At 35.7% G+C, this 14282-nt stretch overlaps 2 protein-coding genes across 2 annotated transcripts; one reads left to right on the top strand and one right to left on the bottom strand.

The window, feature by feature from the left end:
• Positions 1 to 3955: 3955 nt before the first annotated feature.
• Positions 3956 to 5986, bottom strand: LOC105058393 (chlorophyll a-b binding protein CP24 10A, chloroplastic). Its single transcript, XM_010941316.4, has 2 exons — positions 5638 to 5986; positions 3956 to 4766 (listed from the first exon to the last, which is right to left on the bottom strand). The coding sequence occupies exons 1-2, from the start codon at positions 5865 to 5867 to the stop codon at positions 4211 to 4213; spliced, it is 786 nt and encodes a 261-aa protein (XP_010939618.1). The 5' UTR covers positions 5868 to 5986; the 3' UTR covers positions 3956 to 4210.
• Positions 5987 to 7766: 1780 nt separating this feature from the next.
• LOC105058523 (chaperone protein dnaJ 20, chloroplastic-like) lies at positions 7767 to 8216 on the top strand. Its single transcript, XM_010941477.2, has one exon. The coding sequence runs from the start codon at positions 7767 to 7769 to the stop codon at positions 8214 to 8216; it is 450 nt and encodes a 149-aa protein (XP_010939779.2).
• The last annotated feature ends 6066 nt before the right edge of the window (positions 8217 to 14282 follow it).

The raw sequence follows: 14282 nt of genomic DNA, 5'->3' as shown, positions 1-14282 counted from the left end.
CAGCTTTTCAGCTTCCGCAATGAAATAGGCACTTGGATGATCGATAGCTTTGAGGACTTCGATCTTCAAGGAGCTTGTCTTCTTTTTAAAGTCATCATTCCGAAAGTCAGAGTATGAGAATATCGCGATGATTCTGAGATCATGAGAGAAATCCATCAAGATTAAGATTTGGAGGATAGGATAGGGACAGAAGGTTAGAGATTCAGAAGCTCGTATATTGCATATGAGGATCGAGCTTGAGAAATTCAAGAAGAATTGTGTGAGTATCAAAGAGTAATTAATTAGAATCAAAGCAGACCTGCGGGTAGTACAAGTTGTGTTATAAAGTACAAGCTCATATTTATGCTTTGCATTGTTAGGAAGATGAGTGCTCGTATTGTTTGTCATCTCATGATTGAAACTCCTACAGAGATACATTTGAGCGTCAATCGATACGAGAAGTATGATATATTTTGAGATCATGAAAATCATGCTAGAATGCGCTGCTTAACTATATGATTTCTGCATGATATGAGGCTCCTTTCATGCAGCTTAAGGCAGATATTCCATCAGAAAGATTTATTGATATCACTAATAACAGTGACAGCGATGAACACATGAATTTTACGTCACAAATAAACGTATAGCTTATTTCATTCAAAAAATTTAAGTATTTATGACGTAATTTTTTTTATCGTAAATATTTAATTATTTATGATGAAAAATTTTCATCATAAATTATGAGCAACTTTTGATTTTTTTAAATATTGGAGATGAAAATATTTTATCATAAATAAATAGTATTTATGATAGAATTTAATTATTTACGAGAAAAAATTTTGGTCATAAATAATCAATAAATTTTAAATTTCTCATTTTTTTTCTAAATATTAGCGACAATAATATTTGCGTTGCAAATAAACTTATTGACGACGAAAAAAAGTTTCCATCGTAAATACTTAATTATTTACAATGAAAATATTTTCATCGCTAATTTTTAAAAATTTAAAATTAAAATAAATGATATATTATTTATGATAAAAATATTCATCGCAAATAATAAGTATTTAAGATGAAATTTTTTTTCCATCGCTGATATGCGACTGTTTGTGAAGAAAATTTTTTTCATCATAAATAGTAAATTATTTATGATAAATATTTTTTTATCATAAATAATATTATTGATGATGAAAATATTTTTATCGTAAATAATTCTATCATAAAAAATCTATTTGCTTATAGTGATTCTAGTGCAAGTGGCTCCATAGTTTATAGCAATCACCACATGGGGATTGGAGATAAGCATTTGGTTCTACATGTTTAAGGAAAAAGTTCCAAATAATCTCAAAGTCTATGGCACTCTTGAAACAACTGTTATGGCCAATTTGTTTATCTTCATATTGCCTTGATTACATATAGCATGGTACTCTGCAGCTCTTGATGCAAGTTTGACTCATTTCCAATTGGATTTGATTTATACAAAAGATTTGACCCATTTATTATCATGGATGTGGCCTGGATCATAAGAATATATATTCGATCTCCAAGGAGATTGTCTTTTTTTTGAAGTCATCATTCCGAAAGTCGGAGTACGAAAATATCGCGATGATTTTGAGATCGCGAGAGAAATCTATCAAAATTGAGATTTGGAGGATAGGGTAGGGATAGGAGGTTAGAGATTCAGAAGCTCATATTTTGCATATGAGAATCGAGCTTGAGAAATTCAAGAAGAATTGTGTGAGTATCAAAGAGAATTAATTAGAATCAAAACAGACCTACGGAGAGTATAAGTTGTGTTATAAAGCACAAGCTCATATTTATGCTTTGTATTGTTAGGGAGTTGAGTGCTCGTATTGTTTGTCTTCTCATGATTGAAACTCATAAAGAAATACATTTGAGTATCGATCGATACGAGAAGCATGGTACATTTCGAGATCATGAAAATCATGCTAAAATGTGCTGCTTAACTATATAATTTTTGCATGATATGAGGCTCTTTTCATGCAGCTTAAGATAGACATTCCATCAGAAAAATTCATTGACATCACTAATAACAGTGGCAGCGATGAATACATAAATTTTACGTCGCAAATAAACGTATATCTCATTTTATTCACAAGACTTAAGTATTTATAACGTAAATTTTTTTTATCGTAAATACTTAATTATTTACGATGAAAAATTTTTGTCGTAAATTATGAGCAACTTTTGATTTTTTTAAATATTGAAGATAAAAATATTTCATCATAAATAAATAGTATTTATAATAAAATTTAATTATTTACGAGAAAATTTTTTATCGTAAATAATCAGTATTTTTTAAATTTTTTTATTTTTTTCTAAATATTGGTGACGATAATATTTGCATTGCAAATAAATTTATTGGTGACGAAAAAAGATTTTCATCGTAAATACTTAATTATTTACGATAAAAATATTTTCATCGTTAATATTTAAAAATTTAAAATTAAAATAAATGACACATTATTTATGATGAAAATATTCATCGCAAATAATAAGTATTTAAGATGAAATTTTTTTTCTGTTGCTAATATGCGACTGTTTATGATGAAAATTTTTTCATCATAAATAGTAAATTATTTACGATAAATATTTTTTTCATCATAAATAATATTATTGATGATAAAAATATTTTTATTGTAAATAATTTTATCATAAAAAAATTATTTTATTATAGTGATTTCCGTGCAAGTGGCTCCATAGTTTATAGCAATCACCACATGGGGATTGGAGATAAGCATTTGGTTCTGCATATTTAAGGAAAAAGTTCCAAATAATCTCAAAGTCTATGGCACTCTTGAAACAACTCTTATGGCCAATTTGTTTATCTTCATATTGCCTTGAGTACATATAGCATGGTACTCTGCGGCTCTTGACGCCAGTTTGACTCATTTCCAATTGGATTGGATTTATACAAAAGATTTGACTCATTTATTATCATGGATGTGGCCTGGATCATAAGAATATATATTCAATGAAATCAGAAAAATAGACAACCCATTCTGAAGGAAGACCGAGCCAATCAGTTAGTAGACCACAGACTGCATTGTCAATCTATTTCTTACCAATCATGCCCAAAAGTTTCTTGGGAAACTATTAGATGGACCAGGTCCAATGGATTAGTCCACTAGTCACTCGCTACATTACCCCTCGTATTTAAGAAATTCTTTGCGCACCGCCCTTTCTTATTGGTCTGCGCAACTATATTTTTCAATATCCATTAATGTGTCTATTAAATACTTATAAATCTATTTTTTAATTTAAAATTTTAAATAATGAAAATAAAAATACTCTCTGCTCTGAAAAAATTTTGACGCCCCATGACTTATTTACGATATTTCGTGAATATTCTGAAGCATATTATGACTTCCTATTTTCAGAAAGTCAGGAAGTCATAAGAGAAAAAACATTTTGATCATTAAAAATATAATATTTTTGATTTTTTATTTCAAAAAATCATAATATACTTCAGAATGTCATAACAGAGCTGCAAGTATTTAATGGGTGCATTTAATTGGCGTTGAAAAGTATGGTTACGTGGACTAATCACATAAAACGTTGCGCTCTACGTTGGTTTTTTTTTATCGCCCGTGGCGCACAAAAAATTTCTTTTTAAACAATTCAAGACTAAATGAAAAGCCCATTATCTACCATGCATGTATTTTTTGTGCACTGCAGGCAGTGCAGAACTGCGTGCACCACTCGTGATGATTGGGTCCCGCATGGGATTGACAAAAATTTTTTTTTTTTTGTATATCGCACTTTGGCTCTGTGTGTGAACCAATCACCGTGGGCGGTATGTGCGGTTCTGCACCGCCCATGGTGCACAAAGAATTTTGGGATTTGGAGTGACACACTTGACCTGGTCTACGTAATAATTGCTCCACGAAACAAGGCCAATCCAGTTTGTGGGAGCCCAAGCCCAAGTTTCAGGTCTACCAGAATACCTTGTCAATTTTGGCTGGGACTGCATATGTCCCCATGTACGTTTATAACCATGAAGGAAATGATACAAATATTACCATACGAGAAAGAGCCCGTTACTACACCACTCTAGATACAGAGAGCCAAACCAGACCACCAATTAAGTCCAGTGTTCTACCGCGTTGCTTGCAACCAGATAGTAAGATAGACACCAAAAAGACAAACAAGGCCTATGAATAGACGAAGAAGAGCAAATAAAAGAGAAGAAAAAGGAGAAGAACGTAGTTTACACGCCCAGGCCCAAGGCACCAAGAGGGGTCTTTCCCTGGGCAGCCTCAAAGTAGAAGATAAGCATGGCCAGCATGGCAATCCTCGCATGCTTGATCTCTGCCAACTGGAGCCTCTCGAGCTTCTCGACATCCGGGATGTAGACGCCGTTCTTGATGGTGCCTGCGAAGCCCAAGGGGTCGAAGAACTTGCCGCCGGGGTAGCCCTGCTCGCCGGTGGCGTTGGCGAAGTTCTCGGCGGTGCGAGACCAGGGGGTGGCCCACTCCACGGACTGGGACTCGGGGTTGAAGAAGTCGACCCAGCGCTTGGACTCGACCCAGCCCATGAGGAGGAGCTGGGTGCCGAGGAGGGAGCCGAAGGAGAAGGGGGCGATGGCGCCGGGGTCGGCGCCGGCCTGGAACCATGGGACGCCGCTCCAGGCCTGGCCCACGAAGATTCCCACCACGGCCACCATGGCCCACCGCCCATGGATCAGCTCCGCCTCGCGGTACCACCTGAGGAACGCCGGGTCCTTCCCCAGGCCCAGCGGGTCAAACCCATAGTCACCTGGGAGTCTGCCAGGCCCATTCAAGATATTATGTTCCGGGTTTGACTCCAACTCAAAAGAAAGAAGAAACATTGTGTTCATCATGCTAGGCTGAATTAGACCTGAACTAACCTTGTCAAGTTTGGGTTGGAAAATGTTAATCTAATTTCAAGTCAGGTTGTTAAAGTTTGTACTAAAAGGTTGGCCAACTTGACAGAATTTGACTCGAAATTGGAATTCTTTGTGGTTGGTTAGTAGCACTAGCTACTTGTTTCCGACTTCCTCTATTATTTCAATATACATCTTCAAGTTCAAACCAATTTATACCTCTCTTGAATCTATCTTGCTGAATACAACCCAGATTCTTATAGTAGGGCCGGATTCTTTATTGGGTTAGTTTGGGTTTAGGTTGGATATTTTGTGGGTTGGGCTTGGACCTGGTTTAGTCGCTGCCAAATTAGAAGTTCAGGTATAAAAAGCAAAAATAAAAGATACAATTTTTTCCTCAAAAAAAAAAAAAAAAAAAAAAACGTTTAGATACATAGATCAAAAGATGTAAGGCAACGATGGACTGCAAACCGCATGTTTTTTCTTCATTTTTTTTATTATTTTTTTTTCGATTCCCTTTTTTCCAAGAAAAGGGAAAGCTAGAAATGAAACTAGAGTCGGAATAAATTATTAAATTCTTTCTTAGAAAAATGCTCCATTTGATGGATATAACAATTTGAATAGTGATTAAGGAAGGCCCCAAATTGATTCCCTATCTATTTTTTTCGCAAAAAAAAGATTAGACAACGTATATGTGATGAAATTTTAACAGATTTCAAGCTATGTATCCTCCACGGAATCTGGGACGTCTCTCTTAAGATTGGATGATGAAAAGTGATCAAAAGACTTACGAGCCATCAAGCCATTCGGGGTTGATGAAGTTGCCACCACCCTTGACGCCGGGGACCCACGACTTCTTAGGCGCAGCGGCGGCGACCACGAGCAACCTCCGGGATGCACCGGCGACGGCAGGCTTGCCACCAATGGCAGCATTTAGAAGAGTCCGGCCAGCCCTTGAGCCAGAGAGGAAGGGGGTGGATAGGCCCTGGACAATTACAGCAGAAGTGGAAGCCAGTGCCATTGCTCTTCTTGTATTAGTAACAAACCCTTCGAGACTCGCTTGGTTAATGGTTTGAAGAGTGGAGTGTGTGTTGTTTTGGCTGGGTGGCTCTGAGCTCTCTCTCTCTCTCTCTCCAGCTAGTGGTTGGTATAGTTGTTATATTGTTGCGTGATTTGTGAAGTGGGATGGCTGAGGGAGCCACAAAATCTCAGGGAAATCTCGGAGGCCAAGGAGGATAGATTGCTGACCAATGGGAAGAAGCTCTCCATCCATTTCTCGTGTTGCCTGCCTAACACGTGGATAGTATCTTGGCCTCTAGTTTAGTGTTGATATTTAGTATATTCTTTCTGGGAAGTAGGCCGTTTGGTTACGACCAAGTTAGCTGGTAAAATATCCAAGATGCAAGTGGGCTGTTTGGCCCATTGGATCGATTGGCCCGTCTGTTAGGTCGGATTGCTGGATGGCTGGTCTGCATGGGACGTACACGTATGAAACTCCACGTAGAATCAAAAATTTTCTCTTAAAAAGAGCCTCATGAGAAATACGTAAAATAAAATATTGAAGTCCGGAAGAGGGTTTAGGATGTCTCCAACCGTTCAGTTGGGGGGAAAAAGGCTCATGATGGGCGTCTGACATTACAAAAGAATAATAAAATAGATAGAGACAACTGAGGAATTGGAGAGAAATCTGATTAAGGTTGTTGTTAAAGAAACATAAATTTCGGGAAAATAAAAAAATAATTGTGAAAGTTTAACAGAGATTAAAACAAACAAAATAGAATATATAAATGTAACACCAAAAAATATTAGCATAAGTAAAAAGAAGGTATGGAAAGGCTTTGGCACAAAGTAATAGCAATAGCAATAACGTGATCACCATCAACAAAATAAGCATCATTAGTTTTGTAATTTATAAATATTCCTTTGATATCAACTATTGGAACTAATCGGATGGCCCGTGTTAATTTAGTTAACATATAATTAGTCACTAAATCATGGATGCAGTGAGCTTTGAATCAAGCTTAAATCAATCTTAGCCGTCGGTAGAATAAAAATTGAATCAAGCTCCAACTTCAACTGATTTCAACACAATAATAATGAACAATTATCTCAAGCACAGCACTGTTCCATATCCTTCTGCACTGAGCCTATCCTTCCCTAGCTCCCAAGTGACCAAAAATGAGCCATTGAGGTGTGTAATTTTTCAGTGGAACGGGATCTTTTACGGTACTTAAAAAGTATCATAGGGTGCTGCATGTTTTGAGATGTCCATCAAAAGATGGATGGTTATGTAATGTTTATTTAAATTATTTAAATATTTTTAGAATTTATTTATTCATATTTTTTTAATATTTTAATATATATATGACATTCATCTTTTAATAAATATTTTTAAAATATGTACAGCATTCTGTGATATTTTTTATGTACTGCAGATCTGTTATCATTTTTCTGTATCAAAAAAAGAAGAAGAAGAAGAAGGGAGAGTTGCTTCACGTATAACTTTCCCTCAGAATCTCTTATTACATCCGTGTGGCAAAAATTGTCACCCAGCGCAAGCTTGAAGCTACCGTGTCTTTTCCTACCGAGAATCAGCACAGCGGCCGTCTTGCCTACTAAAAATCTTTTGCAAGGTCCACATAGCCCAGCTGGTTCTTTGTCATGTTCTATTCCATCATTAGAATCTATGACTGCAACAATTTAAAAAACATACCAAGGAAATATTCCAGCCCTTTTCAACCAACCTCGAGGTTTCCAACAGAAAACGTGTCTCACAACACCTGTTTGTCACTTGTTCTTCTCTTTAATCGTTTCCTCCATTTCCTATATATATATATATGGAGTTCTCCTCAACGTTCCCTAGCTTCCATAGCTTCATCCCTAAGCCTATTTTAGACCGAAGCTTTTGCTTTAGAAAACAATGGGTGGTGTTACTGATCTTAGCTTTAGCTCATATGGTTGTATGCTTCCAAGAAAGACCAAGCTCAACACATTAGCTTGTAGAGCTAGCAACTTCAACGTGGGGCTTAAGACCAACTTCTACAAAGTACTCTCCGTGGAGTCCGAAAGTGTGGGTGCTGAAGAGATAAAGAAGGCTTACAGAAGCATGGCTTTGAGGTGCCACCCTGACGTCTGTCCTCCTTGGAAGAAAGAGGAGGCCACGAGAATGTTCATCGAACTACACGGAGCTTATGAGATGCTGTCAAACCCCGCTTTGCGTAAAAAGTATGACAATGAGTTGAGAAAGAGCAAGACAATGAAGGAGGCGAGGGTGGAGTTCTTCAGAGAGACATGGGAGGCCCAACTCTGTGAACTGAGGAGACGTTCAGATCGTCGGGAGAGAGCAAAGATGGGATCTTGGGGAGCATGATGAAGGAGAAAAAAATTGAACATTCTTTGTTAACTATAATTTGTTATTGTTCCTAGTTTCAGTAACCTTCTTTCATTTGAATTCGATCATTACATTTGATGTAAAATTGACAGCAATAAACGATGGGTTGGCTTGAGATTTAATGGCACTTCTTTCTTGAAAAATGTTTTAGTGGTTTCTGTAATTGCTACCGCCGGCCCCAGCTTCCTTATTACCTGGCCTCTAGCTAGTTTTCAGAAGGATCCCTTTGTCTCATTGGTCTTGGACACCTCCGTAGCACTTCTTGCTTATTGGTTAATTTTTTTTTGTCTCACATGTTTATGTTTTTTCTTGCTTTACTACGCCTTCAGCTTTGTAAATTCTTGTGCCACTGTTATTTTCAGCTTTACCGCTCGACTCTTATTTTCAGCTTTGTAAGTAAATACCCGTTAATAATATGGGTGGTCTTGCCTCCCTTTCATCCGAAAAAAAAAGAAAAAAAAAGGAGGGAGAGAGAGAGAGAGATGTTCTAATGGCATTTCGAGGTAACATGCTGCGATATAAAGATTTCTCACAAGTGTATTTTGCGTAAAAACCTATCTAATTATTAATTTTGATAAAACATTAGATTTTTTTTTTTGAAAGAATGGTACGTATTTATACATCCTTAGATGCTCCTAGATCTAAGTACACAACGGTGATATATATTTATTCAATAACCATAAGGAAGCAAAAAAAAAAAAAGGAGAAGAAAGATTGAGATATAATCTCTAAAATTACAAAAACCATTGCCTTGTAAAATAGAAAATAAAATATTTAAATTCTTCATAATGCTTTTCACTTTCAAAAGCAGCCCTGGATTAGAGAAACTGATCAAAAGTTATTTAATTGTTTTATGACTTATTTAACTAATTCTTATAATGTATAATTTAGTTATGTCACTCGCAGTTATAAATTATGATGGTTATGCCATCTATTGTTCTGCCCTTTCCTTGTTTTAAACAATGCTTTAATTGAAGCCTACCCAAACATCAACCCATTTTGGTGTTAGGATCATGGGTCAGCAAGTCACCCCAGTTCAACCGTGGATCAACCTGTAAATGTGTGATATCATAAATAAATAAATTAAAAAAATATAAAAAATAGGGGATATATTTAAAAACCCAAAATATAGAAAAAAATGCAAAAAAATTGGAATTATTTATTCGAGCAGTCAGTACAACCTTGTGACTAGTGTCCGGTTACGAATGATCCTCGTACAAGGCTGGAAGTACTTGGCGGGACAGTCAACAGTGAAGGATTGACGCTTTTATTTTTTTTTTTTTTGATAAAAAGGATGGACTTTTCGAGGAGGTGCCGGAAGACCACCTCAATCATTTTTGCGAGGGAATTAAGCAAAAACGATAGCCAGCTAGGGGACTTCTGGCATCTTGAAGGCGAGCAGAAGAGCTTGCGAGGTCGGGAGCTTAGGCATCCGCTATTAAACTAAGAACTTGCACTGGATCTAACTTTTGCATACCATGTGAGCTAATTGCGAAGGTGCTGAGATAGACGGATGAGAGCCTCGTCCCCGGTTGAAGATAGCCAGTTTGAGAGGAGAGAAGCTATCTTTTTAGATATTTCATGAGCTGAATGGGAAATTTTTTTGTGCACCATGGGTTTAGAAAATTCAACGTGGAGCGTATCAGGTCCACGTAGCTACCACTTTTCAATGCATATTTAATGTCTGCAGTTCTATTTTTTCATTTAAAAATTTTATATGATGAAAATACTTCTATTCTTTAGAAAAAATTATAACATCCTGTGACATAGTATAACTTTCTATACACAGGATGTCATAATATGGTCCAAAAAATTATGACATTCTATGCATATTATAACATTCTACATTAAATTATAATTTTCTGCATGAAGAATGTCATAATATGGTTCAAAATGTCATATATGGTCCAGAATATCATAATATGAAAAGGACATTTTTATTCAACCACTTTCCAACGTGTATTTGATGCTTGCAGCTTTACTTTTTCGTTTGAACATTTTGAACGATGAAAATATACCTATTTTTTGAAAAAAATTATGATATCTTGTGCATATTATGATATTCTGCATTATATTATGACATTTTGTGAACAAAAATTATGGCTTTCTGGACATAGAATGTCATAATATGGATATAGGATATTATAATTTTTTTCAAAAACAGGAGCATTTTCGTCATTCAAAATTTTAAACGAAAAAGTAAAGCTCTAGATATTAAATATGTATTGGAAAGTGGTGACTACGTGGACCAATCAGATAAGACAGTGTGCTTCATGTCGGATTTTCTATACCCTCACAGTGCATGTCACGCCCCGAACCCAACACCGGTCGGATACGTGATGGCCGCACACTCCTTAGAGCAAGCCTTAAAGAATATGCAAGGCCAAATTAAATTATTACAATCTTATCAACTATAATATTTAATTTTAATAATAATTCATAAAACTTACATAATTACAATTGATATTCTTTCAATCCTCCAATCAGGTATCAACGGTACTCTATCTATGCATCCGCTCACTCACAAATCCATACCATAGCCAACCATGGACATCTTGTAACTCTGAGAAGAAAAGAAAGATGAAGGGGTGTGAGCTTTACAGCCCAGTAAGAATTTCCATATCACATTAATATAATAATATAATCTGAAAATAAAGATAAGCAATAACACATAAAAGTCGATGTTCACTGTCCAGAATACTGCAAATATTTATAGATTATCTGTTTTATCAAAAGAGATGCATTATCATATGTTAATAAGTGAAACAATTTTATTCAACGATTGTTTCATGTCTTATCTTTCTATCACATCGTCTTTAATCATTTTCTTTTTGGCTTTGGCTTTGGCTTTGGACTATCAGGATCATGCGATGATTTTTTATTCGGATCGATTTCTGTGATCTTTCTCGAATCGAAATATTCATGATCTTTTTCGGATCAAAGTGGCCATGATCTTTCTCAGATCAAATCATTCATGATCTTTCTCAGATCAGATTCTTCATGATCTTTTTCGGATCAAATTCTTCCACACATAAGCCAGTGGGGGCTGTCCCAGGCATAAGCTCCTAGCAGACTATTCCACATGACAAGGCCAGTCCAAATCAAAATTTTTTTTCTTTTTATTTTCATAAAATTATAATATTTGACTTCATTAATCAATTCAAATTTTGCAATGTAATAAATATGTCATACCCATATAATCATGCCATCAATCACTGATACATATGTATTGATATAACATACTCATGCTCAAAATCACATAAATAGATAACAGTGTCTCAGATATAACAAATTCATCGATCTCAAATCCAACGATGCAAAATCAATGAGATAAAACCAACGATAAAATAACATATATAATGATGATCATATACAGAGATTCTTACCTTTACCGGTGACTGATCCAAGTACAGAAATCAATGTTCTTCTTTGATTTATGAATTTTTTTAACAAAATATTTCACTCGATATCTTATGCAGACAATCATATCTCTTCATGACCCTGATCAAATATAAAAATCATATATGAAGAAAATTACCGATAATCGATCCTAAACACAAATCGAGGATCTCTCTTAGAATTAACCAAAATTAGGATTTGTCTAGGTATCTGGATCCTCCACTGATCCATAAGACTTTTAGAGAGAGAAAATTTATGAAGAGAGAGAAAATTCTAGAGAGAGAAAGTAGAGAGAGAAAGTGAAGAGAGAAATCTTCGTATCCTTCAGATGAGGCAATCATGGTCGAGATCATCAGAGGTCCTATCAGGGTGACTCAATATGAATTAAGTGTTACAAATTTTGAATAGGATCAGACTAGGATCAGATCTACCACACGAATTTTGGAGCAATCTCAAATCATCATATTTTTATTTCAAATTTATCCTAGGGTCTGTGATGCAATCAGAGAGAGAGACACTAGAGAGATAAAATCCATAAAGAAAGAGAAAAAAAGGTCTAGAGAGAGAATCTAGAGAGAGAAACTGGAGAGAGAAGGTAGAGAGAAGAGAGACGAAAGAGGAAGAGAAAGGAGAGAGAGGAGAGAGAGAAAATTCTCTCTTTCTCTTTTTTTTTTGTTTCTTTATTTTTATTTTTTTCTTTCTTCTTTTTCTTTTTCTCTTTTTCCTTTTCTTTTTCTTTTTTTTTTCTTTCTTCTTTTCATTTTTGTTTTCTTCTTTCTTCTTCTTTCTTTTTCCTTTTCTTCCCGCAGCCTCCCTTGGGCCGAAACAGGGGAAGACCAGAGAGTGGCTTGGCTCCGACGAAGGCGGTAGCATGGCCAGAGATCCGATAGGACGGCCGACAACAGAGAGCAAGGAATCGCCAGCGGCAAAGCTTGATCGGCGGAAGAAAAGTTTTCAAAAAAAATAGGGGACCCGCCCTATTCTTTTTATTTTTCGATCATTGGTCGGTCACCGACGGCCAAGACCTTCAGAGAAGAGGGATAGAGAGATGAGGGCCCGGTCTCGGGGATGGGACGCCGCAACCGGCAGTGTCGGTGGCCGAAAAAGAGAGGAAGATGGCCCGACCGAATAGAGCAAAAAGGGGTCACATTGTTTATGGATTTTTGGTGATCTCGAAGATCGGAGAGGGTGCACGAAGCCATGAAAAAGAGAGGAAGGAAGAGAGGAAGGAGAAGAAGGGTTTACCTCAAGCTTCAGCAGCGTCATCGGCTCTATTTTTCGATGAGCATGGGAAAAGGTTGCCGCAGCTTCTATGGAGAAAAAGAAGGAATCGGACTCGAAGATCACCGGTGGAGGGTCTTGAGAGAGGGAGAGGCTTATTTATAGAGGTCCCTAGGGCTCCGGTGGTCCTAAGACTCCCTTTCCATCCGGGATTCATCAGAGAAGAAGACTCCCATCGGAAGTCTTCTTCCCGTTCTGTTTCTTTTTTTTTTATGGGCTTTGGGTTTTGGGCTTGATTCTGGGCCTAATTGGGCCGGGATGTTACATTCTCCCTCCTTCAAATAATTTCGTCCTCAAAATTAAGTTATGTCATTCGAGATACCTATTTCAAAGTATACATTCTTCATGTCATTCTCAAGCTTACGATAATGTCTTATATATTATTTATTTCTCATGATCTTGTTATAACAAAAATTATTTAAAATCTCAAACTCATCCCTTCTTATTGATTTCTCAACTTTTTGAAGAACTGTAATATTTTGGACTTGTATTAATATACCGCTGTTATTTGTCTAATACATTTCACTCGAAATTCATAATTATCTCAGACTATCCTTGATAGAAAAAAAATAAAGGTCAAACATCGGGCACTCTTCACAACCATCGATTCCTTTCTTCTCTTGACCTTCCAACAAATTTTATATGTAAACTCTCATCTTAAGAAAATTCAATCTTCTATATCAGTCCAAGTAACAATATTAAATTTAAAAAAAATAATATGAGATCTATGTCAGAACATTCTAAGTTTGAACTAATATCAGAATTATCAAGCTATTAATAAACTTGAGACATCTAGAATTTCTTGTTATTATCTATAATGAAGCAACCTACTGACAAAAATTATCTGACTATGATCAGATTAGATCAAAATTTATAGCATCCTTTCATTATCAATAAAATTCTTTCTTATTTGCAACTAATGTATTCCATAATATCTTTTGAATAAAAAATTTAATATTTCTAATCAATTTAATCCACTATGCTTTTGCTGCGCACTCTGATCTTAATTTATCAAATTATATAAGTCTATCAAAGATAAAATATTCTTATATGTTAGATCAATCCAGGATAGATCCAACCTTCAAATTTCATATAAGACTTACGGTAAAATTTTAAGTTTTTTTTTCTTTACTACCTTTGGGGTATAGCATATAAAAATTAAATCTTGATCCACTTCCTATATTTGAAATCATTGCATAAGTTTCATCACTCTTCAAAAATCCAACATGTCTAGAATTAATTGGAGTTAACCTTAGATTTACCTTACAATCATTTAGATAATTTCTAAATCAATCTTCCTTTTTAAAAGAATTAATTCTAACTTGACAAACTAGAAGAACTCAAGCCAACATCTTTAAGTAGAAT

The sequence above is a fragment of the Elaeis guineensis genome, chromosome 15 (assembly GCF_000442705.2).
Source record: "Elaeis guineensis isolate ETL-2024a chromosome 15, EG11, whole genome shotgun sequence".
NCBI lineage: Eukaryota > Viridiplantae > Streptophyta > Magnoliopsida > Arecales > Arecaceae > Elaeis > Elaeis guineensis.
This window is presented reverse-complemented; position numbering and strand designations above follow the sequence as displayed.